A 24,468-nucleotide genomic window follows, 5' to 3' on the forward strand; every position below is an offset into this window, starting at 1 on the left:
TAGGTTGGGCCTTCTTAAAACATGTATTTTTAGCTGTGTTAAGGAAACCTTTTAATGGAAGAGAGTTTCAAATAATGTCTGAATACTTGGATGTGAAAAATGCGCTCGCTGTCACGACAGGGCTTTGAAGCATACTTTGCCTGTATAACAAGAGGAAAAAAGATGCCACAGATTTTTTTTCCCTCTAATTTAATGAGCTTTTAATTGCAGTTTATCAACAATAATCACCATCATTTTGTAAAGAATAATGTAATGTTCTCTGATTTATTTTTTTTTTATAAACACTTTAAATGATAATGCAAAATAATTTTAGTCTCAAACTTTTAGTTTTGTTTGCTGTGATGTTTGGGGCTTCAAACCAGTACTGCAGAAATGGATTGATCCAGTGATATGTTGCATGTTCTTATCTCTCGATAGTACATTACATGAAGATATGCAGTGCATGGTAAAGCTTGACCTTTTCTCCCAGGCAATATTCCAGTACTTAATCTGAACTGATGTTTGGGCTCACGATTGTGTGATCATGACTCAGGTCCTGACATGCAAAGCTGGACTTGAGTGTAGCCTTGACTCAACTGGTGTTGATGATGTAATTTAAGCAGTTACATAAGGCCATTTTGAACAGAACAGGGAAAAGAACAAAGGCTCTATTTTGATGATTGTAAATGAAATTAAGGTAATTTTGCCAGATCTGTGGTTTGTCTCAGTAATTGCTAGATTCCCACTTAGTTCCTGAATCCAGACAAGAGCTGTCTAATCTGTGCTGTACCATTATCTCACAAATAGCTGTTTAAGGTACCTGCAAAGCATCTCCCATTCCCTGTATCTTCTGTCCTGTTAAGAAAGTATCAATATACTTTTCCTGTGAAAACTTCTCCCACATGAGAAATTCTGAGGTTCTCTTCTAGTTCAGGATGATTTCCATTGTGGGATGGATTGTTTAGGCTGAAGAAGATTCCTGAAAAAGCTTTATGTTGGCAGAAGTTGTAAAAGGTTGCATGTTTGCACAGTCTGGGAAAGCTTAGCAAGGCTAAACATAGGCAGTGGTGTAAAAATAATAGGTGAATTAGCTTGATACTCAGTTCACTGGTAATGATATTTTTACAGCCTGGATTGCTGTGTAGCGCCTGTATGATTTAGTTGCGTGATAAAAGCTTGAACTTTGTCATGGTGGGGTTCCACCCAAAGTCAAACTTCAACCCCCATGCAGCTGGAAATCTCAATACATTGCAGGCTGAGAGTAAACAGGCCCTCAGGAGCTGTGCTGACATTTATTTTCAGGTCACACACTAAAGCTTGGTAAACTGACAGTTGTACTTTTTTAATTAAAAATCCCCAAACTTACATCCTGCTTACCAGAGCAAAGTAGTTGGATCAAGGAGGTCTAGTCCTGTTGTATGATTAATGGTGACATTTTTCAGCCTAGAAGTTGCAGCCTGACCTGCTTCATTAAATGATGATACATTGCTCTTTACCTTGAAAGAAACAGTAGATACTGATTACTTTGTATTTTTTTCAGAAGAACTTGCAGACAGTGTTTACATAGTTTCTTGAAAACCTCAGAAATGTTCACTTTGATCTTAATCCATCTCACTCAAATCATTACAAGATTATAAAAGGTGTTTTGCTTGGTTGCTGTAATCAAAGTTGAATCCAATGGTCTGATTAAAATACTGTAAAGCTATAATGGAACAAGTCAGAAGAAAACCTTTATTTCCTGTTTCATAGCATGTGATAAATCACAAAAATAGTTTTATATAGATTAGCTGTGTCTGTTAACTTCAGTTTTCAGTGTTTATTCTTTACTCATTCCTCTCAGATTTCACCATTTTAAAACTTTGACCAGTATTGGGAACTTTGTTATTTTTTTTGATTGATTTTTTTTTTTTTCAATGCAATAAATCCTTGTCTCACAGTGGTTATTGATTCAGGATTGACAGCAACAGCATTGACACACAAGTGGATACACTCTTCTACAAACAGATATCTGGGGAAGAATCATCTCTCTTCTATTTTTTACACTTGAGTCTCAGAAATCTTTGACCTTGTGAGTGCATGTTGTAATTATTGAGGAATAAGGATGAGGGGAGATACTGTTTACAGGCTAAGTTGCAGTTGCAATATTCCCTGAACAGAATGAAAATACAAAATGCCTTAAGGCAGCCTTCCCTGGGGTGGTAGGTGGGTGAGTTTTCAGCTTCAAGCCTGGCTTTCACTCAGAGATGCTGCTGGGGTTGCCATTGGAAATGTGTGAAGAAGCGAGTAACTGTGTTCTTGGGGAAGTTGATACCTCTCTTTCTGTACTGGGACTGTGTCTAGGAGACTGACTGCTGGGAGAGTTGAACCCAAACACCCATCTCTCACTTCCCTTCAGCTTGCTTTATTCGGTCCACTGCAGTTACTTCACCCTTGCTTAATGTAAAGCCTTCTTTTTAGTTCCTACTCACTTATAGAAAACAACTCAATTAAACATGTTGTTTCTTCACATTGGCAGTGTCTTGCTTAAATAGATCAAAGGAAAATATGCAGAGTGAAGTGCCTGTTTGAGCAAACATCATTTTCTGTTGGCTGCTGTAGCGACCATCCATGCAAAAGGCGTGGGGCTGACCCCCTGCCTGAGCCGAGGTCTGCACGACCTGTTCCCAACCACCTCTGCTCAAGTAGTAGGTGCCTAGACCCTGGCAAGCAAGCTGGCCAAACCAGTGCTGCTTTCAATTACACAATATTTGCCCTACCAAAAGGTGTAATCTTTAACAGAAGTCTAATTTATTTTGCCTTGTTTGCATTTTTCCTCAAGTCTTTCTGTTAAACCCATTTAAATACAGCAATAAGTCTGGTGTTACCTTTTTGTATAGCTTGAGATGAGGGGGAGAATCAAAATTCACACATAGAAAGGGAGATGAAAGCGTCTCCTAGCTCTTGTATTGTCTACAGTGTTTTGACAACGCTCTTGGCTTTGTGGAGGGAAGTTGGAAATAGCAAGAATGAAGAAATCTCTGCTCGTTTTCCCTGCTTTACTTACTGCATAGGTGCAGACTCCAAGGTGCTTTTGTCACTCATCACTTTTCCTAAATGCTGCTTTTTCTTTAGATTTTAAACAAATAAGTTATGTGCTTTTTTTTTAGTGAAGTTGTGCATCTGACAGGCATACATGTACGAGTTTGTGAAGACTGTGGGTTGAGGAGCAGTGGCAACACTTCCGTGACATAGAGTGATTATACTATAAGAAATTTGGCTAAGATCTGTCAACGTTTTAATAGAGACAGCTTTTTGTTTTAAGATTTTTTTATTATTTACCATTTGGCTTTATAACACAGAAGACAATGAATGTGTTTAATTTATTTAATATCTAATATTAATATGAGGTGCCATATATAAAGTGAAATTTGTCATGCACACAGATATTTCCTAAAACAAACCCTTTTCCAGAGAGAAGTTACCAGAAAAAATATTTAACTTCAAATTTAAATTTTCAGTATTCTTTCCAGTGGAAACTGTCTGTCCTGTACCTCAGATTTCAAGATACGACCATTGGAAAAGGGTAGAATTTGCCTTTCAGAATTGAAGAAGTAAAGGCTGTATTTTAGAATGTCATTTAATAATTTGTATTATTTACATAATTCTTCACAGTTAGAGAAGATACTCTAGTGGTGATGCTAGTTTTAATTCCACTCTGTTTTTATGTACCATAACTTCTTTACATCAGCGTCCTTTTTATATATGCTTTTCTGTTGGGTTGTATAACTAATTTGTATATGTTTCTTTCTTTGGCCCTCTCAGTATTATCCTCTTTGTAAAATCTTGCCAAGCTATTAAGTACCTACCATACTGATAAGATTGGTTGAAGATACCTGGGGAAAAATTGTCAATTCTTCCTGTTTGCTCCAGCATTGATCCATATTGCTTCAGCTTTATTCCACATTTACCCACAGCCCTTCATCTCAATCTTGTTCAACCTTCTTGCACACCTTTCCTTGTCTGCACACTGTGAGGTTGAAGGCCCAAAGATCAAATGCTGGTCTTCAAAATCTGGCCTCTCATCTACCCAAGGAAATTATTTTCAAAGACTACTTAAGGTAATTTAAAAAGGCTTTTTAAAATAGTGGAAGTGTGTTTGTGAATAACTGATAGCATTCTGAGTCCTGCTTCTCTCCTTACTTCTCCCACAGAGTTTTCAGGAATCGCTTCTTTTACTCCCATGGTTCAGGCATCGTACTTTGTGCTGTTAACCTCTAAACATGATTGCACATTTTTCCAAAGCAGCAAGGGTTTAATAACAAATCTTTTACATGTTCTGGCTGACTGTACCAGGTTAAAGGTTTTTAAGTAAAAGTCAGTGCTGAGCATGGCACGTATAATCATTGTACAAACAATACAAAGTTCATTCATTATCTAATCAGAGGCTTTCTTCTATCTTTCTTTTTACCAGGTGAGATCCCTATTTATTAACCTCATCTTTTATATTGTTGTAAGAAAGTGGTCTTAACTGCTGATGCTCGAATTATTTTTTTTGTTCCAAAAGTCCCATTAGTTACGTAGTTCTAGTAAGCACAGCTTCTCTGTCAACAGGGGAAGATAGTATGGCTGTGTGGTAGACACAGTGTTTATTCTGGTGCTGCTTCTTTATTAAAAAGAGAATATGACCACTCTTTTCTTCCAGTGCACTCCTTAAATAAAGAAACCAGGATTATTTGTTACTGGAAAATTATAAGCAACAATCCATGTTTGATTGAGAGTGCTCTGTTCCAGGATCTCAGTTGTGTTACTTCTAGGTTTATTACTCATGTACAGTGGTGGATAATACTATTATCCTATTACTATTATTACTATTTAGCTTTATGGCTAATAACTATCAATATAACTATGGGCTAGAGAAAACCAATCCGAATATTTCCTAGTAGTAATAGCAGCTGACTTTCATTCTTCCTGCTACTTACCGATGCCCCCTTCCCTAGAATTCCTCAAAAAATCCTTCCAAAAGAAGGTCAAAAGAAAATTTGCTATCTTACTGAAGAGCTTGGATTAGATTTGTGAAATGTGACAAAAAAAAACACATGCAGAGAGGCAAGGAATGCTCTGAAGAGCAGCTCGGCAGAGGCTATGTGCCACGGAGGCTCTGGGGAGAGGAGAGGGAGTGGAATGACTGACCACTCAACCAGTGAGCAGATGCCTTTGTCTTCAACAAAATGGCTAAATGAGCTAAGTGTAACAGCCACTCGTATAACTGTCCCTGACAAAGTAAATGCAGACTTACAACAGGACAGAACTAGTTTTAGGGTATGCTTATAGTAACACAGCTTGTGCATGTATTAGATTTGCTTTTTATACTATAAACCTGACACCAATAATGTTTTCTATTCGTGGAACTATACTGGGCATTAGCTTATTGTTCTCTACTTTTTGGTAGAGCCCTCTCATTCTCTAAGCAAGTGACCTTACCTGCAGCGAGTTCCCCTGTGATAGCATCTGGTCAACGCAAACTCCACCGGCTGAGACAAGCCTGAGGAGCTGCGGAGCACAGCTTGCCAGAAGAGTCTTGCTCAGCAGCGCCTGCAAGTCTCGAGCTCCAGGTGAGTAAAGCTTACTCACAGACTCAGAAGGTGAGGAAGAAACAAATCTGTTCCCCATCATGAAGTTGATTGAACATTCTTCAACTGTAGAAATTCTGGACTTGAGTCTACCAATTATAACTGCAATTTAGTGTTTATAATGGATTTATGATTTATATGAAAAATAACCGCTCAAGTCTGCATTGAGCATGCAAAGCCTCAGAACTGAGGCTTGTCAGACTTGCTCAGTCTTTTACGGGCCTGTCTTTTATTTGTTTTAGTTGCAATAGCAACTTTTCTATTTGACCAAATGTTTATGGCTAGTTTATTTTCCTTTTGGTTTATGTTTCTATAGTATGATCATATTCTTATATTAATGGCGATACCAAGCAGTTACTCTATGCAGAATGAGATATAGCTGTCTGTTAAGATAATGAAATACAGATCTGGTATAATAGTAGGGGTTTTAAGAAGTGAAGACAAAGGATGTGGCATGAAGGATTACAGGCATGAAGTGTTCAAGAGGACTTTGGGAGACAGACTCAGCGGTGGAGACCTCATGGTTACAAACAACTCAGCCAGCCCAGCATGGGGAGCGTACACAGGGCTCAGCCCAGCTCAAAGTACAAAAATCAAACAATGACTAAAGAAACTTTAAAGAGAGCAGTGAGCTTGAACTGGTTTCAACCCATGTATTTCTTCCTGACAGCTGGGGATGTCTGGCATTGTGACAATGAGGATGCTCTAGAGAACAGTAATAGGGAACATATTTAGGTTGTTATTCAACTGCATATTGCAATTTCTATACTCTAAATGTGATATGTAGTTTATTATAATTTATTATGACTTAAGTGCATTGCTGGAACACCATGTTAAATCAAAATCCTGTACAGTTTCAGATGACTTCAAAGCAAACACTGTATTAAGCATTAAATATTCCACAGGAGGAATACCTAAAAAAAAACAAAAAAACAAAAAAAAAAAAACCAAAACACCACACCCAAACAGTTGGTCAGAGGACTGACATGAAATTGTGTGCAGCTGCACCGGTCCATAATTTGACTTGAATACATATGCAGACTTAGAAATGCTCTTGGCCATATTCACTCACAGTTAGCAAAGAGTTTGCCCCTGTTCTAATCATTCATCTCCTGCTTGCCCTATCCACTCTTAACATATCTGAACCAAAACACCAGGAAAGACCAGAAGTAAAAATCAGGTAACTTCATATCTATTGAAATCATATCCTTCAGTTCTTATCCATTTTCTTCTGCCATAGAAGTGGTCCCTGCTCCTCAGCTTGCTGGGAATGCAAAGATGTGGCAGGCTGTGAATGGTACCATCAGGCCTTGTCTTCTTATTTGTGCAGGTAGGCATCAAGCCAGAGCTCTCCTGAATTCTTCAGAGAGCTGAGAGAGAGAAACAGTGCAAGAGGTCACATTATGCAGGGGTGCTTAGGGGAGCGTTGGTGGGAACAAGGGAAACAAGGATTTCTGTGTGTTGATTTGTAGGAGAGGCACAAGCCAGCTCTTACTCTTAGGATCCCAGTGTCTCCTACATCCTTCTGCAATTTTTTTTTGCCAGTGTGTCATTACTTACTGTACAATGTCTGCAAAAGCCGTGATCAGCGGCTTACATTGGTACTCAATGCCATGTTTGGCACACAAGGATTTCACCAGAGGAGCCACCTTCCAGTAGTTATGTCTTGGCATTGTGGGGAATAGGCTGTGAACGGGAGACAGACACATTCTCTTCAGTGCTCTGTAAGAAATACTGCCTTTCACATGTTCACATTCATAATTACTTCCCCGCAATCACCCAGCTCACACGGAGGAGGGTCTTTAGCTGCTCCTGGCTCTTTCCCCTTGCTGTGCTTTTGGCACAAATATCTCCTAAGACTTTGCTGCTTTCACCATCTGTTACTTTCCAGTTGTCCCTAGCATCTCTGAAGCAACATTTCTCCAAATTAAGTGACACCCTAAACTAGAAGAAACTGCTTTTCCCCTCCACCCCTCTCTCTCCAGAAGTAACCATCACCATTGCAGAGAAAATTAGATGATCCCTCTTTCAGTTGCTTATCAGGGTCTCTAGAGTAATAGTGTAAATAGTCAGTATAGTTACGCTTAAATTACTGTGTCAAACAATAACCAGGGTGCTTTAGCAGGTACATTTTCACTAATGCTTATGAGCTACTACTTTAGATAGACCCTCTTGATGTCTGTAAGGTTTCATAGATCCTGCCCACTAGTTTAAGCTAGTTATTCTCACCTTTCTGTGGGTCCAGTGATGGTTTTGAATTACATTATGATTCTCTTCAGGGTTTTCAGTCTTTTTAACTTTTTAAATACTAGTAGCACTCAGAGCATAGAAGAACAGGGACAAGAAAAAAAAAAAAAAAAAACAACAACTATTTTTCAAAAACAGAGGGAAGAAAATTCTCTTTCAGGGTGCATACTCACTGATGTTCAATCTGGAAGTTCAGATGCCCAGTAAACCAGTCATTGAACAGAGACTGCTCAACATTGCATGTTGCCTGGAGCTAGAAGAGGGTAAAGGAAAGCAAAGTCAGTACAGATTGGTGACTTCAGCCTTTCTCATTTGTCTAAAGAGCACAACATGCTGTGCTACTCTGGTCTATTGTTTTCTTTTAGCCTAAACTGAGCTACCTCAAGCCAGGGATCATAATCCTTCAGCTTTGTGGATTAGCAGATGTATGTAGACAGCTGACATGGACCATAATAAAACTAGGAGTTGTCTCTGTGCTCCTGTGAGAATGCATGTGAACAGTCAAAAGTTCCTCCTGGGTCTTCTCAACCCAATGTCTGCAGAAAAAGCAGAGATGGCAGGGTACTTCTGTGGTGGTCAGACTTTACTGCTGGATTCCAATAAGTCTCTCTGCAACCTGGGGACACTGCCATTCTGCTAGTGTGAAATTGCTCAGTAAGGCCAGGACACAAACTTCCATCTCCTCATAAATGGAAAAGGTCCAAGACAGAAAGATACAGTAAGTGGAGATGTGGGTATGTTTAGGAAATAGATCTGGGACCTAGCTTTGATTTTAGATTGCCCATGAATTTTTCATTTCTGTCCTCCTTTACTATTAGCATAACTGAATCCCATTATCCTATTAACCTTCACTTCTCAGTTACCAATAAGTTTTCACCCTTAATGCAATAGAGGACTTGCTTGTTTTATGGTTGGAATTTGTACCTGTATGGCCACAATTCTTAAGAATGGAAAATATTTTACCTGAGTAGACACCCAGTCCAAATTGTTGTCATAGTAAATATCCATAGGGATGTGGTTCATCTGTGAAACCCAGACAAACCAGCTGCTCTCCAGCATCCTGTGCAATCAGACAAGAGACTAGAATTCAGTAACGGGTAAGCAAGTGAATGGTGAGCCGTTGAAATAACAGCATAGCCAGACTTACAAACACATGGCTGAACACCAGCCTTGCTAATCCAGCACCAGGCAGAACTTCCAAAGCCTGGAAGTTTCATACTTCCTTATGAAAGTCATATTTAATATGTTTTGTTATAAAACTGACATAGCCTGGTACTCAGCTTGTTTTATATGTAGCCAAGGACCAAACTGATTAGAATCAGTAAAATGATCCAAGTGGAGAGCATATTGTCCATTCAAGCCAATGCTGCTGGGTAATGCCTGGGCATTTGCAAGCCCAGGCTAAGCTGTTTCTCTTAAATGTTCTCTTTCTCTAACCAGACCCGACACCTGAAGCACTGAATGTTAAGTAAGGTAAGTATTTCTCACTTTGGTCAGCACTTAGTGAAGTCCCTTTGCTGCCAGAGCCAAAGGTGACACAAAACTTGGTTACTGAGCAGAAGACTCTTAGTTTAGCTTTATGGAATTAAAAACTAAGCAAAAAATTAGATGATAAAGGAGAAAATGGAAAGGTAAACAAAGGAAGAAGGCAGGCAGGCACAGAAGGAAAGAATATGTAGAGGAAGGCTGAAGAACCTTCTAAACAGATACCACCTGAATATAAAATAATATGCCAAGAGACTCTTTATTTCTAATAATGATCCATAGGTAAAAAAGAATCTGATATAGAAGGTCAGCATCCAGGCCAAGTCCTACCAAAACCAGAGACAACAAGAAAAGAAAATAATTATACATTGCATTCGCTGAAATATTTTTCTAAGCTTCATGTTATATGTACAAGAAATCAATCTACATTCGACTTCTGTAGCTTTTTGCTAAATTGAGTCATCTGGAGCAACCCCAGTTAACATATGCTAATAACACTTTTTTTTTTTTTTTCACGGCTTGCTATTATAGAGATGAATCTGAGCATTCATGTCCAGTAAGTAGATTAGTCTATTAGCAAATGACTATGCACTCAGAAACAGGAGTTGAAGACTTGTATCAAATCATTGCCCAGGACTCCAGAGTGAACCAAGTGCTAGAGCAATCTCATCGTGGCTGGAAGTTTCTGTCCTCCTGGATGCATAACACATGCAAGAAGAAGAACGAAGCATTAATTCTGGCTGCCTGGCATAGGAACTAGTGCCAAGTATATACAAACTTCTACCAAATCAACAACAGTTCCCATAGATCCACATCTTCCCGTTCCTGACCACTCTGGACCTTGCAGTTTGCTTCCCAAACCAAAGGAGACAGTACACCCCCTGATTCTGCAAATGAAGCAAAGCAACACAAGTCAAACAGCCTGTTGTGTGTTTTCAGGCCTTTGTCATCGAGCTGGGGAACATACTGGGTTTAGCAGAAAGTATGCAGAGCCACTGAAAATACTGCACCAAACTAACCATCATATTAGATCTAAAGATGGCATAGTGTCACACAGCAGGGACTGAGCTCTGGACAGAAGCTGGCTCCATGTGCAGAAGACAGGTTGAAGGCCCACGAGTGACCCCTTCTTGGTTGCATAAGTAGCAATACTTACCACCCAATACCGTTTTGTGTATGCAATATAAAATGTGTGGTAGTGGAAGTAGGTGGGAAACAGGAGCGGAGGAAGAGCTGTAATGGAGAATTCATTATCACTGATAATGTCATGGACTGAATGACACATAATCAAACTGGAAGCAAAGGATCCCTAAACACCTACTCAATACAGAGGATATTCTGAGTTTTAGTGCTGCAGAATTTTCTGAATGATATCAGGACGCATCAGTGCAGACAAACAGCAAGCAATCTGGGAGCCTGCTGACTTCAAGAGGTAAAACAAAGGTAAGACAAGAAGCTCTGAAGCTTGCCTGAGGACAGTTCCTGCTCTTCAGCATGACAGTCTGCTACTGCTCATGTCACCTGTCAACACAGGTAGTACTGCCTTCTGTTTCCTCACGGAGAGCTATGACCATGGCTTCATTTAGAAAAGAGTGAAAGCGAGGTGTGTGGAGAATCCTGAAAACTAAGGAGGAAAAGACCCCAGAAGCTTGATAATCCTTTTGAGTAGCACAGTAACCACTTTGTTAGAAAGCAACTGACTGATACTGGTTAGGACGCTATATGGGGCTCTGAACAACCCAATTGAGCTGAAGATATCCCTGCTCATTGCAGGGGGGTTGGATTAGGTGAGCTTTAAAGGTCCCTTCCAACCCAAACCATTCCATGATTCTATGGCTTGTGCGCCTAAACTTTTCTAGGTCTTTCCATTAATCTGGTAGTGCTTACAAACCTAAGATTTCATTTTAGGCTTTTAACTGAGGAACAACCACAGAGGAGTATTTTGAGAAGTGGCTTCCCCAGCCCCAGAACTTACCTAGCTCCCCATTCAGTTGTTTTAAGCAGGGGAACAACAGGAATACATACAAAATCCCTTGCTTACCAGGGATTTTGGGCTGCAAGAAGAACTCAAGCTCAACCTTCCAAATGGACATCTCAGTTGTACTTAAAAACCAAACCAAAACAAAAAGAAACCCACAGGCTATTCTTTAAATTTGAATATTACTGAAAGATGTGGTATGATACTGTAACACACAATCACCTTCCTTAACTAAGCATCTGTGTTGTATATCTGAACTAACCCTGCTAGTTCTGTCTAGCCACTTAAGAGAAGAGCCGCTGCTGGAGTGCAGTGCCTGCCATCCTGAGAGCTCGAGGTTAAAAACAAATTACAACATGAAAGTGCCCATTTCTGCTGGGTTTTAGGGTTCAAATTCACACTGTCCTGAGGCTAGCAGACCAGACTATTCTGGAGAGATGCAAGAGGTGGTGTCTCCTTGTCCAGTGTTGAAGTTGTGCTGCTTTGCAAAAGGAATAAAACTTCACAAAAGTGAGAAGGGGGCAGGAATGAGAACCTAGAGATCAGGGCCACTGACAGCAGAGATATTCTGAATTTTTCCTCTGCTCTGTTTATGCACTTTATTAGGCATACACTGTACAGCTCATAAACAGTCCCTGGAGCCCTCATCACACTCTCCCAAGTAACTTCCTTAATTAGTGAGTGAAGAGCTTCCTCCTTTTCTCTGTCCAGATAGATGTAGACTTATTTTTGCAAAGCAGTACAGTTTTAAGATGACCTGGGATAAGTGTATGCTACTGCTTTTTTTACCCTGAACAAGCTTAAGCCATTTCGTTAGAAATTCTCAAACCAAATTCATGTATTTCAAGACAAGAAAGGCACAGAAACCTTATCTCACAGAGATTCATATAATAATTCAGGCTGGAAAGGCCCTCAGGATCTCAGAGCAACATCAGCTATGAGGTCAGACCAGGTTACTCAGGGTCTTATCCAGTCAAGTCTTCAACTTCTCCAAAAATTAGATACAAACTTATTAGTATGTCCTTTGGTGCAGGCACCTTAGTTCTGCTCAAGGCCTACAAGTTACAAGCAAGACCTATAAGCCCCACTAATACCCCTCATGGTATTGAGGGAGAATGGAGATACTCACTGATGAAGAAGTATTTGTGTTGGTGATTGTATGGCATATATTTTTTCTTCCTGATGCCAAGCTGTGAAAAGAAACAGCAAAAAGATACTGAGGTGAAACTAAGCAATCTGCACAGGTAACTTGCTGTTTTCCATTCTTTCTTCCCCAGAGACGCTCTTCTTGCACACTTCACACAACCCTCATTCCTACTGTCTCCCTCTTGTGTAACTGTCCTATTGGTTTACAGGCATCATATGCCTTTTCTACAAACCCTCATACCATTAATGTAAGGCTTTAATATCTTACAGTTTTGTGAAGTCCTTCAGAGATAAACTGTTAAACAAGCATGAGATTTTTCTCCAGTAGGGGAAAATAAATTGACTGCTGAAAAGTAGTTCTACATACACTTATGACAAGCCAAAACAGAGGTTACAGCCCCTGAGGAAAACCTATGTTGGTATTTGGTAGGAAGGAAACTTCTGTGACAGGTACCACAACCAACTAGGTTGGAACAGAATGATGTAGTAAAAACTATACCAGAACATTTCATCCATTAAAAGATGGTATAATCTGTAAGTTTTGATAAAAATAATTTTGTGGGTGGATAGAGGTGAATTTCCTTGGTTTTGTATTCTTACTACATTCATAATTCATTTTGCGAAATATTAGATATTTCAAGGCTAAGTATGTATTTTCCTCTCTTCCTTCCCCCCCCCCCAGTTTTTTCTCTGACCCTGTACACTTAACTGACAGTTTCATAATGACAAAAGTCTTCCAAGGAAAAAAATATTTCACTGCTGTAGCTGCTCTGACCGTGTCTCAGTGAAGCTGTACAGCTGAAGGGGTTCAGCATTTGCTGGTGGAAGTGGCCAAGCAGTACCAGCTGAGACCAGTCCATGTGGTCAGATGGCTTCTGCTCGCTGGAGGGACCTGCCACTGACCTACAGAGCTCCAGGAGCAGCCTCCGTTATTCAGTCCTGGCCATCTGCCACAGCAAGACTCTGCCTTCTCCTAGAAGGCATACATCTCTGAGTCTGAGACATTAATATTAAAGTAATAATCCCAGGCCAACTGCAGACGTGTTTATATAGATGGTTACAAGTTATCTAATAATCATTAATTACCGAGTTGTTCCACTAGGTCATTAAGTTGCTATAACCATTAATAGTTTTTTTGCTGATGGATTTTCCACCTTATATGTGATGCATGTACATCATGTCTAAATTATTTACAACCACTTGTCAGCTGTTCTAGAATTTTTTAAAGGAACTTAATATGAGCTATGACCTGCTTACAAAGGCTGAAGAAAGTAGACACAGATGAAAGCAATCTTTTTCAGAAACTGTCATCACATCTCAGTTTTAGATCTTTAAGGTTCAGCGTGCTTTTTTGTTGACTAAAGTGTTCTTATCAGTTCCTGGTACATAAATGTGCACGTGCGTGCACACACAAACACACACACTGACCTCCACAGAGAATTTCTTCCCCAGAGTAAACAAAAAGGGGTGCATATCAATGTCAGGATCTTTCTGGAAGCAGTTGGGTTTGGCATGGTGCTGGGAGTGCAAAAGAGTCCACCATTTGGCTGATGCCCCCTGTTTTAGTGAAGAACAAAGTGTGAGAAGTATCATGCTTTCAGAGCCAGATTGTCTCCAGTTCCCTCCTTCACCCACTGCTGAACACACTTGTTACAACCTGGACTGGGAGCCCAGGGAGTCCTACAGGTTCTGTGATTCCCTCTGATTAAATTAAGGTGTAACAACACCAAATGACCAGATAAAATGTTTTGCTTGCAATAGAAACAACTTAAACTTGGAAAGGAATAGTATGCAGTGTGGTCTCCTATTGACAAATCATAAAGAAAAGAAAAAGGAGAGAGAAAGTCAAAAGTGTCCAGATCACCACCCCAGGTTCTGGCATTGTCTCAGGTCCAGTACTGTTGGGTGGTGGGTGGTCCCCCAGCATAGTTTTCTGTCGCTTTTAAAGTTCATCTTATCAGCTGATTAGAATACTAAACAAAAAGAGGCATTTCCACGAGAGATGAGGGAAAGGTGGAGCAGGGGTTCTGCACATGCATTGAGGTGGGATGGAGTGCACCAACTCCCTCATCCAATTGAGTCAGCGGTCATACTCCCCCCTACCACCTTTACTTTTTCCTCAGTTTTTGCTTAGCTCCTTCTGGTGCTGCTTGTTTCTCTCTCTTACCAGCCTTTTTAACCCAACATAGGGTTTCACTCAGACTAGTCTCCTCCCTTTGAGGCTTATCTAAGGAATCCGGCAATACAACTGCAAGGGAGCAGAGCCGTGCTCCCTTCGATACACTCCATGCTTCCTTGGGCAGTGTTCCTTAGACTATAAATCACAAAGGCCACAACTTATCAAAGATTTCTGCATTGATGAACATTTGAGGCGTTAACTCCTTCCATTCCTTACAACACTATCCTTCACAGAGTCTTCAGAATACACACTTGTACAGGAAAGCCATCAAATCTAAGAAGTTTTCCAGGGTCAAGTACTTACAATCAAATGGCACATCACAAACTTATGCAGCAGATGGTTCCACTTGGTCTTCCTGAATACTGAAAGATGCCCTAAGTCATGTTGTAACCACGAAGCCTGGACCTGGAAGAAGAAAAAGAAAACATTGGGAGGAGGGAAAAAAGAAGAATTGAGACCAGGACAGTTCCGCACCCATCCTTTGCTTTGAAAGAGCAAGATTTATTTCTCAGACTGCTCCAGAGTCAAAACTGGAAAAGAACTATGAGCTCCTGATACTTTAAAAGCTTCCCCCAGAATATATCTTGCTGAAAGAATCTCAGGCTAAGTTTAGGAGAAGCTCACCACATGCAGAATTTCTTCTTTACACGTTCTGTAAACACATGCTATATAATGGAAGACTACGAAACTGCAATAGTATTATGTGTATGTAAGTTGATGCAATCCTGTATGTACATGCTATGGACTTAGTTGCTTACCTGGGAAATGGTCAGCACCACCAGAGAGACAATAAAGGGCATTAAGGATGTCCCAAAGTAGAAGAGAATAAGCCAAGCAGCAGTATCCAACAGGAGGATGTGAGCGAGGTGCAGGAAGAAAAAGAGTTGATTTGGCTCCAGAAGTCCCATTTTCTCAACAGTAGCACGCAATTCACGGAAGTCTTTCACCAGCATTTTCTGTGGGAAGCATCAATGTTATATGTTCCCTGTTTATAGAGTGTAGCACTGCAACCTCAAAAGCCAAGGACCACTTTAATGGAGGAAAGAGCAAAGAATCTGGCCAAATGGGCAAGATGGGCTTGCACACTGGTAAACTTTACTATTGTTCTCCTGCAGCTTCTCTGTGTCTTTGCCTGATAAGGTGCCCAAAGCAGAGGGGCAAGCAGCAGCCATCACATAGCACAACATTTGTACCCCCAATCCCTAAGACTATATCTTTGGTGCTTCTTCCATTATCTTCTTGGCAGGTAGCACAGGGCTCAGATGGAAGTTGTGCTGTATGTGCATGAACATAGCATGCCATCTTGTGGTAGGTCTTTGGGATGAAATTCTTTCTCTTCTGCCACCAGTTCAAATAGATCAATATATGTTTTCACTTTACCCTTCCCAAGACTGACAGAGGAGGGTTAAATGTCTGTATGAAAACGGCACCTACAACCTCAGGCTGGTGGGCACTGAGGAAGGAGGATGGAAGAAGGGATGAGCACAGCTCAGTTGTTAGACCAACCCACCTTTGGCTTTGCTAGCTCCACAGATGCCTCCCAAACCTGATTCCTGTCTCCATGCAACCCAACCCACAAAGGAGCTTCCCAGCCTACTTTTCCAGTCATTCTGGGGAAATGGAGTTTGCATGGAGCAAGGCACATGCAGGCTCTGGTGCAGGCCAGCTATGGGATTGTGAGATAGGCAAGGCATGGCCACAGGTGGGTGTGAGGGTCCCGTCTACATAGGAAGTGTGGCCACACCATTCTGGGACAGCCAGACTGCTCTGAATTGTGTTTCTAATGTCTGAGTTACATGAGGCCATGTATCATCTTGCCCCCCTCATCATGCAGTGTGGTGCTATGCAAAAGAAGAGTTGAGGCAGGCTGGGAAGAATGGGGAAAACAAATAGTGTTGGCTACTGGGGAGCAGTGAGTTCCATATGGCCCAGGGAGTATCTGTGCTCCAAGACTATTCCTGTTCTGTTGCCTGTGCCTCTCTCATGAGGTTTTCTTTGACGTACTAGGTTGGTTACTCTCACAGTGCAATCAACATTGCTTCTGTGAATGACCTGAGACTGCTACAAGGATGCTGTCCAAAAGGGCAATGTCAATACAGCCTGTGAAACTTAATTCAAGGCAGAAACACTCTACCTGCAGTCTCTCCCTACAGATACCTGCACCAGAAGGGAGTACAGTCTGAAAGTTTACTATCAGCTGGAAAGAATTACTTAATTTTTGGTTATTTCTTTATCAAAGCAAGGGAAAAAAGAAAAGGTGGTAGCTGTGATATTCATGAGAGCAAAACAGGGCTCTGCTATGTATGTAGAATTGCTGTGATAAGGAAAAAATTATTCTTCAGGAATGTAATTAAATCCCCATTATGTGGTTGAGAGACTAATATGCATGTATTGTTTCTATGTAGTAGCACAAAAAATTGTGAAGAACCTGGATCCCATTGTTCCAGGAGCTGCACTGATACAGCAGAACAATGTCTAATCTCAGAATATTTCCCTTTGATCTGATTTACAAAGATAGACTTACATTTTTAGTGGGCTCAATACTGGGTTGATCTGGTGCCAGCTCCCCAATCTGCAGTGACTTCAAGTACTTGCTCACCAGCACCTTGTCAACATGGAATGCTACAAAGGCATCCTGCAAAAGCACAAGAATAAAGAATGAGGTAAGAAAAACAAATTCTATGCTACTAATCTCAATCTGCTGTGCACAGCAAGACTTGCACTGTGGAGGAACCACATTAGCAAAGGTGGCAGGTTTACCTTTCTATTTGCTCAAGTTTTGCTGACCTTTTTCTTCTCATGTTTGTCCTATGTTCGTAAATGAAATCTTATTTCAGCTGGTAAGTGGAAGAGGTCTGACTTCCACTACTGTTGTTACTACAGGCATGCAAGCTCCATAATACAAAATTGAACAAATCTCCATCATACGCCTAAAGCAGAGTCTAGTTCCCTTACCTTTCATCTTCCCCCTCTTCTCAACCCCAATATTAGTGACTTTTCCATTTTCCTGGACATCCAGGTGCCCAAAAGACCTTTCTTAGCAGCAGATCAGAATCTTCTTTGTTGTGCATTTTGTCAAAAGAGAAAATTGTCCTTTTAAGTCCAACCACTTAAAAGAAAAATGTGGTTCTTCTTATTTACCCGGTGGAGAACTCCACTCCCAAATTAACTAAGACCAGAAGCATTTCATCAAGGACTAAGTGATACCAGAGAACTTTTGCTTTTTTTTTTTCTCTAGTACTTGGGAGTATTCAGAAGGCAATGAATGCAAGGACACAATTGATAAGCACAGGCCTGGTGTTACTGATCTCTCTTAAAGACACGAACATGAAAAGACAGAGGTGTGGTAGCCAGTAGGCAGGGCTGCAGGCAGAAAGGACAGGTTGCAAAAAAAAACAGAGGGACAACAGCATTGAGAGAGCATGAAGTGAGCAGCTGGAGCCTTGGGAGTAGTGGAGGCTGTGCTGAGCTATGAATTCCATCTGTAGGAAACGAACTTCTCCTGAAGTTTCTCCAACCATGGAAAACTGGTTTTGTACACCCTGCACCTTTTACTTATTGATGTGCTTGCATGTCTGTTTTTGCACCATCTTTCAGCCGATTCCATATAGTCATCCTAAACAGACCAGGATCAGCACTTGCCTGCATCCCAACCCCAGAGTTACTCGGGGTAACTATTAATAACAGTTGTGTGACAAATCTGTTTAGCTAATCTCTTTGAGCAAACTGCTACGGAATTTCTGCCTCTACTCCAAAATGACATAGGTTTCAGTAACTGAATGACTAACACTGAGGCATATACATAACCTAGAGTGGGTTTAAATGCTGTGCACATGATTGCTATCACTGATGAATCCCAAAACCAGCAAGCACTTTCTCTGCAAAATAATATCCTGCAAGTACCTGGTTATTTCTCAATGTTTCAACACCAGATGTTTTTACAGTCTCCAAAATTCATCAGAAATTTGCCAAATTCAGCCAAAAATTCCAGTCTTAAGATTGTTGCTCCTATTTTCTAAGTCACCTAATTCCTTAACTCCGCCTTTCTATCCTTTGTGAGAAAACACAACAAAAACAGCAATAAAAGGACTCCTTTTCACACTTCTGTGTAGTGTTACCCTTACCAATATTGTGGCATTAATCATATTCACTTTTACATTCCTTGGGTTTCTTTTCTTATGGAGAGCCTTCCATGTTTTTCATCCTCTCAAGTTATCATCTTTCAAGTCTGTGTGCTCTTGGTAAAATCTTCCAGTCAAACTAAGATAATTTCTTAATTTTTCATAATATACATCCAAAAGATTAAGCAATTGACCCAGTCCAAGATGCACAGACCTCACTAAAGCGTTACAGATTTTCTTAATAAATCCTTCTTTCATTACTTTTTGTCTCTGCCTCCCAGACTAACTAAAAAGCCTATTGAATTCACACTGTCTCGTGAAACTGCTTTAGTAACTAAGAGGAGTTTCTTACTTCACCCACAGTGTCCTGGATATATTCCCACTGCAACTCAGTGTGGATATAACCAAGTTTGCTCTAAATTAGATAGTTCACACGTAATCAGGCTACACAGGAGAATGCAGAAGACCATTTACACTGCTTCTGTTAGAGGGTGACTAGTGCCAGCATGGCTTTCTCTGTACTAGATTACACAAACCTGCACTATAGACACAACTATAGCAAATATTACACCTTTTACTCTCTTCTACAGTTTTTGCTGAGGCCAAGATGCAGAGCTTGTGAGTGTGCAGAGTTCAAGCAGGGTGAGATACTCCAGTATCACATACACCAATTTGCTTTGGAATAAATACAGATTCTGAATATTGTGCCTGGTCAGAAGTGATGATGCTGTTGTTATCCAAAAGTGCCAAGCTGATGAAGATCTATGTGTTCTTCAGCATCTCTGGAGCAAAATATAACCCCTTCCTATTAATTTCACTTACAGCCCTCGGGCTGGAGTTTTATCATATGTGCTTAAAAAGAGAGAGGGGAAAATCACCTGACATTTTTCCATTATGGTGCACAGCCTATTTAATGTGCTTCACACTCAAGTGTGAAGACAGTTGAGCTGGTGTCACGCAAAACTGGCTGAAGTCTTGCAGGGCTTCATGATTTGGGCATGGAACCAACCTATAAGAACCAGCTCAGATTCCAGAAACAAAACAGCTGCATTTTCAAAGTTCATCCATTGCCTGGGATATTCCATCATGCTAAAACAAAAGAAATCTGACAGAACTAACTAGAGCAAATGAATGATGGAAAATACAGAATGCAAAGTGTAACTAATACAGAATTTGAAATTTAAACTTAGTGAACTGAAAATTAATTTTATTTTCATGAGCCTCAAATATCCCTTATGTATGGAAGATCAGGGAACTATTTGTCGTCTTTTTTTTTTTTTTTTTTTTTTTTTCAATACACACAGCAAGGAAGCAATCACATTTGTCACATCTTTGTAGAGATGTTAATTTACCACTATTTTCTACCCTTCCTGGATATACCAGAAGGCAAGAACCCCAGGAGATTTGCTGAACGTTTTCGGTGTGTGTTCACCACAAGTTTCCATGACGTTAAAAGAGCAGTTGGACAAGGAAACATGATGAGCAGAAGTCTTTTTGCCCACACACTAACTCTCCAGCAGTCGGACACTTATTAATTGGCCGATTCTTTCAATTTTGTTCATTTCAAAGGTCAAAAGGACCACGTGCAATAACTACAGAAACTTTTCTGGAAGATGGCTTGGGAAAGCGCACTGTCTCTGTTTTCCTGCTGAGCTGTGCCAGGTGGCATTTCAGAGGGATGCCTTTCCTAAAGGGACATTTCTGGAAGCAGCTGCTGTCGTTGCCACAGGGTTGATGCGCTATTTGTGGCACCTTCCCCTGGCTGTGAGCAATCACTGCAGGTCACAGCAGCTGCAAGAGCAAGATCAGAAGATAAGAGGAATCCTAAAGACTTAAGCTGGATGAGCAGTTACAGCCTGGTTGCCCCATGGGCTGAGCCCCGTTTCCATCGCCGGGGGCTGGAAGCTTGCAGGGAGCAGTAACACTCCACATCCCGACCCTGCTCCGTCCCTCTCAAGTCCCCCCAAAGCCACGTCCCAAGCTCTCGCTGCACGATGCTTGCGGGGTTACCGGTCCCCCCCCCATCCCCATCCCCGCCTCTCACCGTGGCGTCCTGCCCGGCATGGCTGCTGATGAGCCGGGCCCCTCCCGGGTGCCTCCGGTAGAACCGGCTGATGTCGTACACCTTCCTCTCGATCACCAGCCAGCGCTCCTGCGGCCCCGGCCCCCGGCCGCTCCGCTGACCGATCTCCTCCCAGGTGAAGCTCCGCAGCTCCCGGCCCTCCGCGGGGTCCCCATCCCGCTCTTCGCGCGCCTCCCCGGCCCCCCACAGCGGGGCCAGCATCATCATCACCATCCTCCTCCTCACCCCCTTACCTCCCTCCCGCCATCACATATAGGGGCGGGCCTGGCCCAACCCGCAGCCCCGGGCACCCGCCCTCCTCCTCTTCCCAGCCTTGGGAGGTCAGCAGAGAGATTTTAGGAAAGGCAGAGCTCCTGCAAAAGCTCTGGCTGCTTTGGGTCTCATCCCTTCTCTTCCCCCCCCAAATTGCTCCTTCACCGCTCCAGCTCTGGCAGCCAAAGTGCGAGCTCAGTTACACACACTGTAGCAGTAACTACAGGTGAGGAGTATCTGACCACTCATGTTTTTATCTCAACTAGCCCATTCTGTGCCCTTACTGAGCTCTGAGAGGCAAAACTTCTCTTAAAGTACAGCCCTGATCCAAACTTCTCTTAATCAGAAAATTAGCACTCTGCAGCTTAGTTTAAGCTTTACAATCTGTGAACCCCTCTGGAAGAAACATGAGTTACGCACATTCTTACACCCAATTTAAAAAAAAAAAAAAAAGCCAGAAACCAAAACAAAACACCACCCACCCATGTCAATCTCTTAAGAACTCAGCGTTACATTTAGAACCTGATGAAAACCCATGTTTCTGTATTTCCAGTTCTCCAGCACTCACAACAAGAACAGAGCAGGGAGGAGGAGGAGGCGGCTTCCACAGCCCCCATTACAGTAACAATCCTCAGAGCTCTGCACTTGATGCGTCTGTTACCTTGGATAAACCTGGGATGGCACACACAGAATGTTGTACCAGGATCTCATGGGAGGTTGTGAAGCTGCTTTTTCTTCCCCTGCCTCCTTCTTGTTTTTAAAAATTCTGAAGTAAACTATTGACTTGGGGACTCCAGGAAATTAATATTAATTGTAAAACAACACTTGGTTCAGATTTTCCTATCTTCCTAAACAGCCACAGCATTGACAGAATTTTCGCTTTTCAAAACCAGACCACAAATTCTTGAAAATATTATAAAACCTCAACGGAGTTAATGATTTCGTTATTCCATAGAAAAAGCACACATTAAAGCCCACATCAGCATTAGAGGAGCACACAATTAGGATAGCGATTTTGAAGCATATGATCAAAGATGAAATTAATTTGTCTGAGTGGCTATCTTTTGATAGTTTGCAGTATTTAATTTGAATTAATTCCTATACATTTGTAACATTTCTCACACCTTTACTTCCAGTTTATTTCCTCAGTGCTCATTTGTTTTTGAGTTTGCTTGGGCTAGTGAAGTCCTCACTTGATAAAAATTCTGCAGTCCATATTTCAAGTTAGAAATGTTAATCCAAAGAACCAAGAGAAATCTCATATAGTTATCGCTGTTAAGTTGTTTAGGTAGTGTTTATTGCTCTTCCCCTTTATAAGAAAGTGTGAAAAGACTAAAGCGGATTTCTCAGCCCAGCTCCCAACAACAGTCAATGCAATCAGGTGCCTTAAAAAGAAGTTTAGTAGCCATTATCATTGATCTGTTTCTTTGCTTCTCTCCTGTCATAATAGGCAGTCAGAAAGCATGTTTTCATTCTTATTCCTGGGCTTTGCCATCCTTTAGGCTCACATCTGGTACTTTTTACCGAATATGTTTTTATAACATTTGAGATAAGGCATCTCCAGTACACCAGCACACACCTTCAGGACTACAGCAGAACTTGTTCCTTTTAACTTCCCTCCCACATTGAATACTCAACATCAACTATTCAGAAGAGAAAGAGGAAGAATTCAGCCTCCCTTGTCCTATGTTCATACCCTCCTAGCTGCTTTCTCTGACCCTAAAATCCTGCACAAAGTTACATAGCTTCAACGTCACTGAAAGATTTCCTATTTCACCTTTTTTTCCAGCTTTCTGAGGATACTCAGATGGCCAGGACAATCTAGCAAATACACAAGAGAAGTAAGTTCAGATCCCCATGGTATTTTACCTTTTCAGTGAATCACAGGTTTCTGAGTAAAATATAAAATTACCTTCTTTTCCAGTCATCTTTGACGTAAAGCTGCTGCTACCACTGGATCAGTAAGACCATCAAGGAAGAGCTTTCTTCCCCCAAGGTTTTAGTATACTAAGCACCTGGACACTCAGCTGCCCCTAATAAGCTTCCTGACTGGGTGAAAGAGGTGTGTGCCATTAGACTGCCACAGGTGAGATTAAAAAAAAAAAAAAAAAAAAAAAAAACACAAAAAACCACAACTTCTGTGCATGATTCAGAAACTGGTGTTTGGGAACTTTAGTGAGAGGCATTACACAGCCTGAGAACCTGGCAATTTCAGGAAATAGGCAATAGCTTAGCTGGAGCTTGAGACTTTAAGAACTGCCCTCGAGCACCTAAAATGGTAGCCAGGCTATTAAGCCCTTTCATGGATGTATGTCAAACCCTTGGACAACTGAAGCTTTAATTACTTAAGAATGAGCCACATAACCCACTCAGAAACGGAACTCTTACATGTTACATGGGTTGTATGACACTCATGACATTACTATTGTGTCAGCCTGTAGATACTGCTCTGATAGAAGTCTTGATAATAGTAATAATCGGTACTATATCAGCCAGTGTTTACAATGGAACAATACATTTGGTAACAAACACTTCATTAAACTGAACCACAGCTATTACATCAAGTTGCCAGCTACTCAATTTTTTACTGGAACCCCCAGTAAGCCAAACTTAGGCATTTCCAGTATTGCAGCTCTCTGCTTTCATGTTTTGCAATCTGCCTTTTCACAATAAAAGATCTCAGCTGCTAAAAAGATAAGCATCAAATGATGATTTGATATCTACCTGATATCCACTTGCCTCTCACATATCCCACATTTTTATGCTCTGTAATCCATTCTTCCTTTCCTTGCATCAGAATGACGTGGACCAAACTTGCATTAGGGTCCTTTCTGGAACCCTTGTGTTAATACATACATCATCAAACCTAAAAGAAAAAAAATAAAAAAAAAGGGATTGACAGAGGCAGGGCTAAATGGATGTTGTATGCAGGTTAAAATCTGAACATTGATTTTTCCAAACTGAGCTGTTGCACCTTATAATTGGTTAATGTATTTACTGACTCTCAAAAGAACTGTTAGTTCCCTTCCTGCATGCCATGGTCATGGAAGATTCTTGAACACCAGAGAAACATTAGCTAGATGAATGACACCAAAGACATGGGGAGGTCAAGCACTTTCATATTTGTATGAGCAAGAACTTTCTCTCCCTTGATGGCAGAATAGAATAGAATAGAATAGAATAGAATAGAATAGAATAGAATAGAATAGAATAGAATAGAATAGAATAGAATAGAATAGAATAGAATAGAATAGAATAGAATAGAATAGAATAGAATAGAATAGAATAGAATAGAATAGAATAGGTGAGGTGAGGTGAGGTGAGGTGAGGTGAGGTGAGGTGAGGTGAGGTGAGGTGAGGTGAGGTGAGGTGAGGTGAGGTGAGTTGGA

At 41.1% G+C, this 24,468-nt stretch overlaps 1 protein-coding gene across 1 annotated transcript; it reads right to left on the bottom strand.

Annotated features, from left to right (window-relative positions):
* Positions 1–5,287: 5,287 nt before the first annotated feature.
* On the bottom strand, positions 5,288–21,040 carry LOC104363221 (acyl-CoA (8-3)-desaturase). The gene is made up of 12 exons (XM_033006924.2): positions 20,789–21,040; positions 17,148–17,258; positions 15,382–15,579; positions 14,927–15,028; positions 13,873–14,001; positions 12,428–12,488; positions 10,477–10,553; positions 9,549–9,646; positions 8,799–8,895; positions 8,009–8,088; positions 7,149–7,274; positions 5,288–6,958 (listed from the first exon to the last, which is right to left on the bottom strand). The coding sequence occupies exons 1-12, from the start codon at positions 21,038–21,040 to the stop codon at positions 6,907–6,909; spliced, it is 1,383 nt and encodes a 460-aa protein (XP_032862815.2). The 3' UTR covers positions 5,288–6,906.
* Between the last annotated feature and the right edge of the window lie 3,428 nt (positions 21,041–24,468).

This window comes from Tyto alba, unplaced genomic scaffold (assembly GCF_018691265.1).
Source record: "Tyto alba isolate M040663 unplaced genomic scaffold, T.alba_DEE_v4.0 Super-Scaffold_8, whole genome shotgun sequence".
Classification (NCBI taxonomy): Eukaryota; Metazoa; Chordata; class Aves; order Strigiformes; family Tytonidae; genus Tyto; species Tyto alba.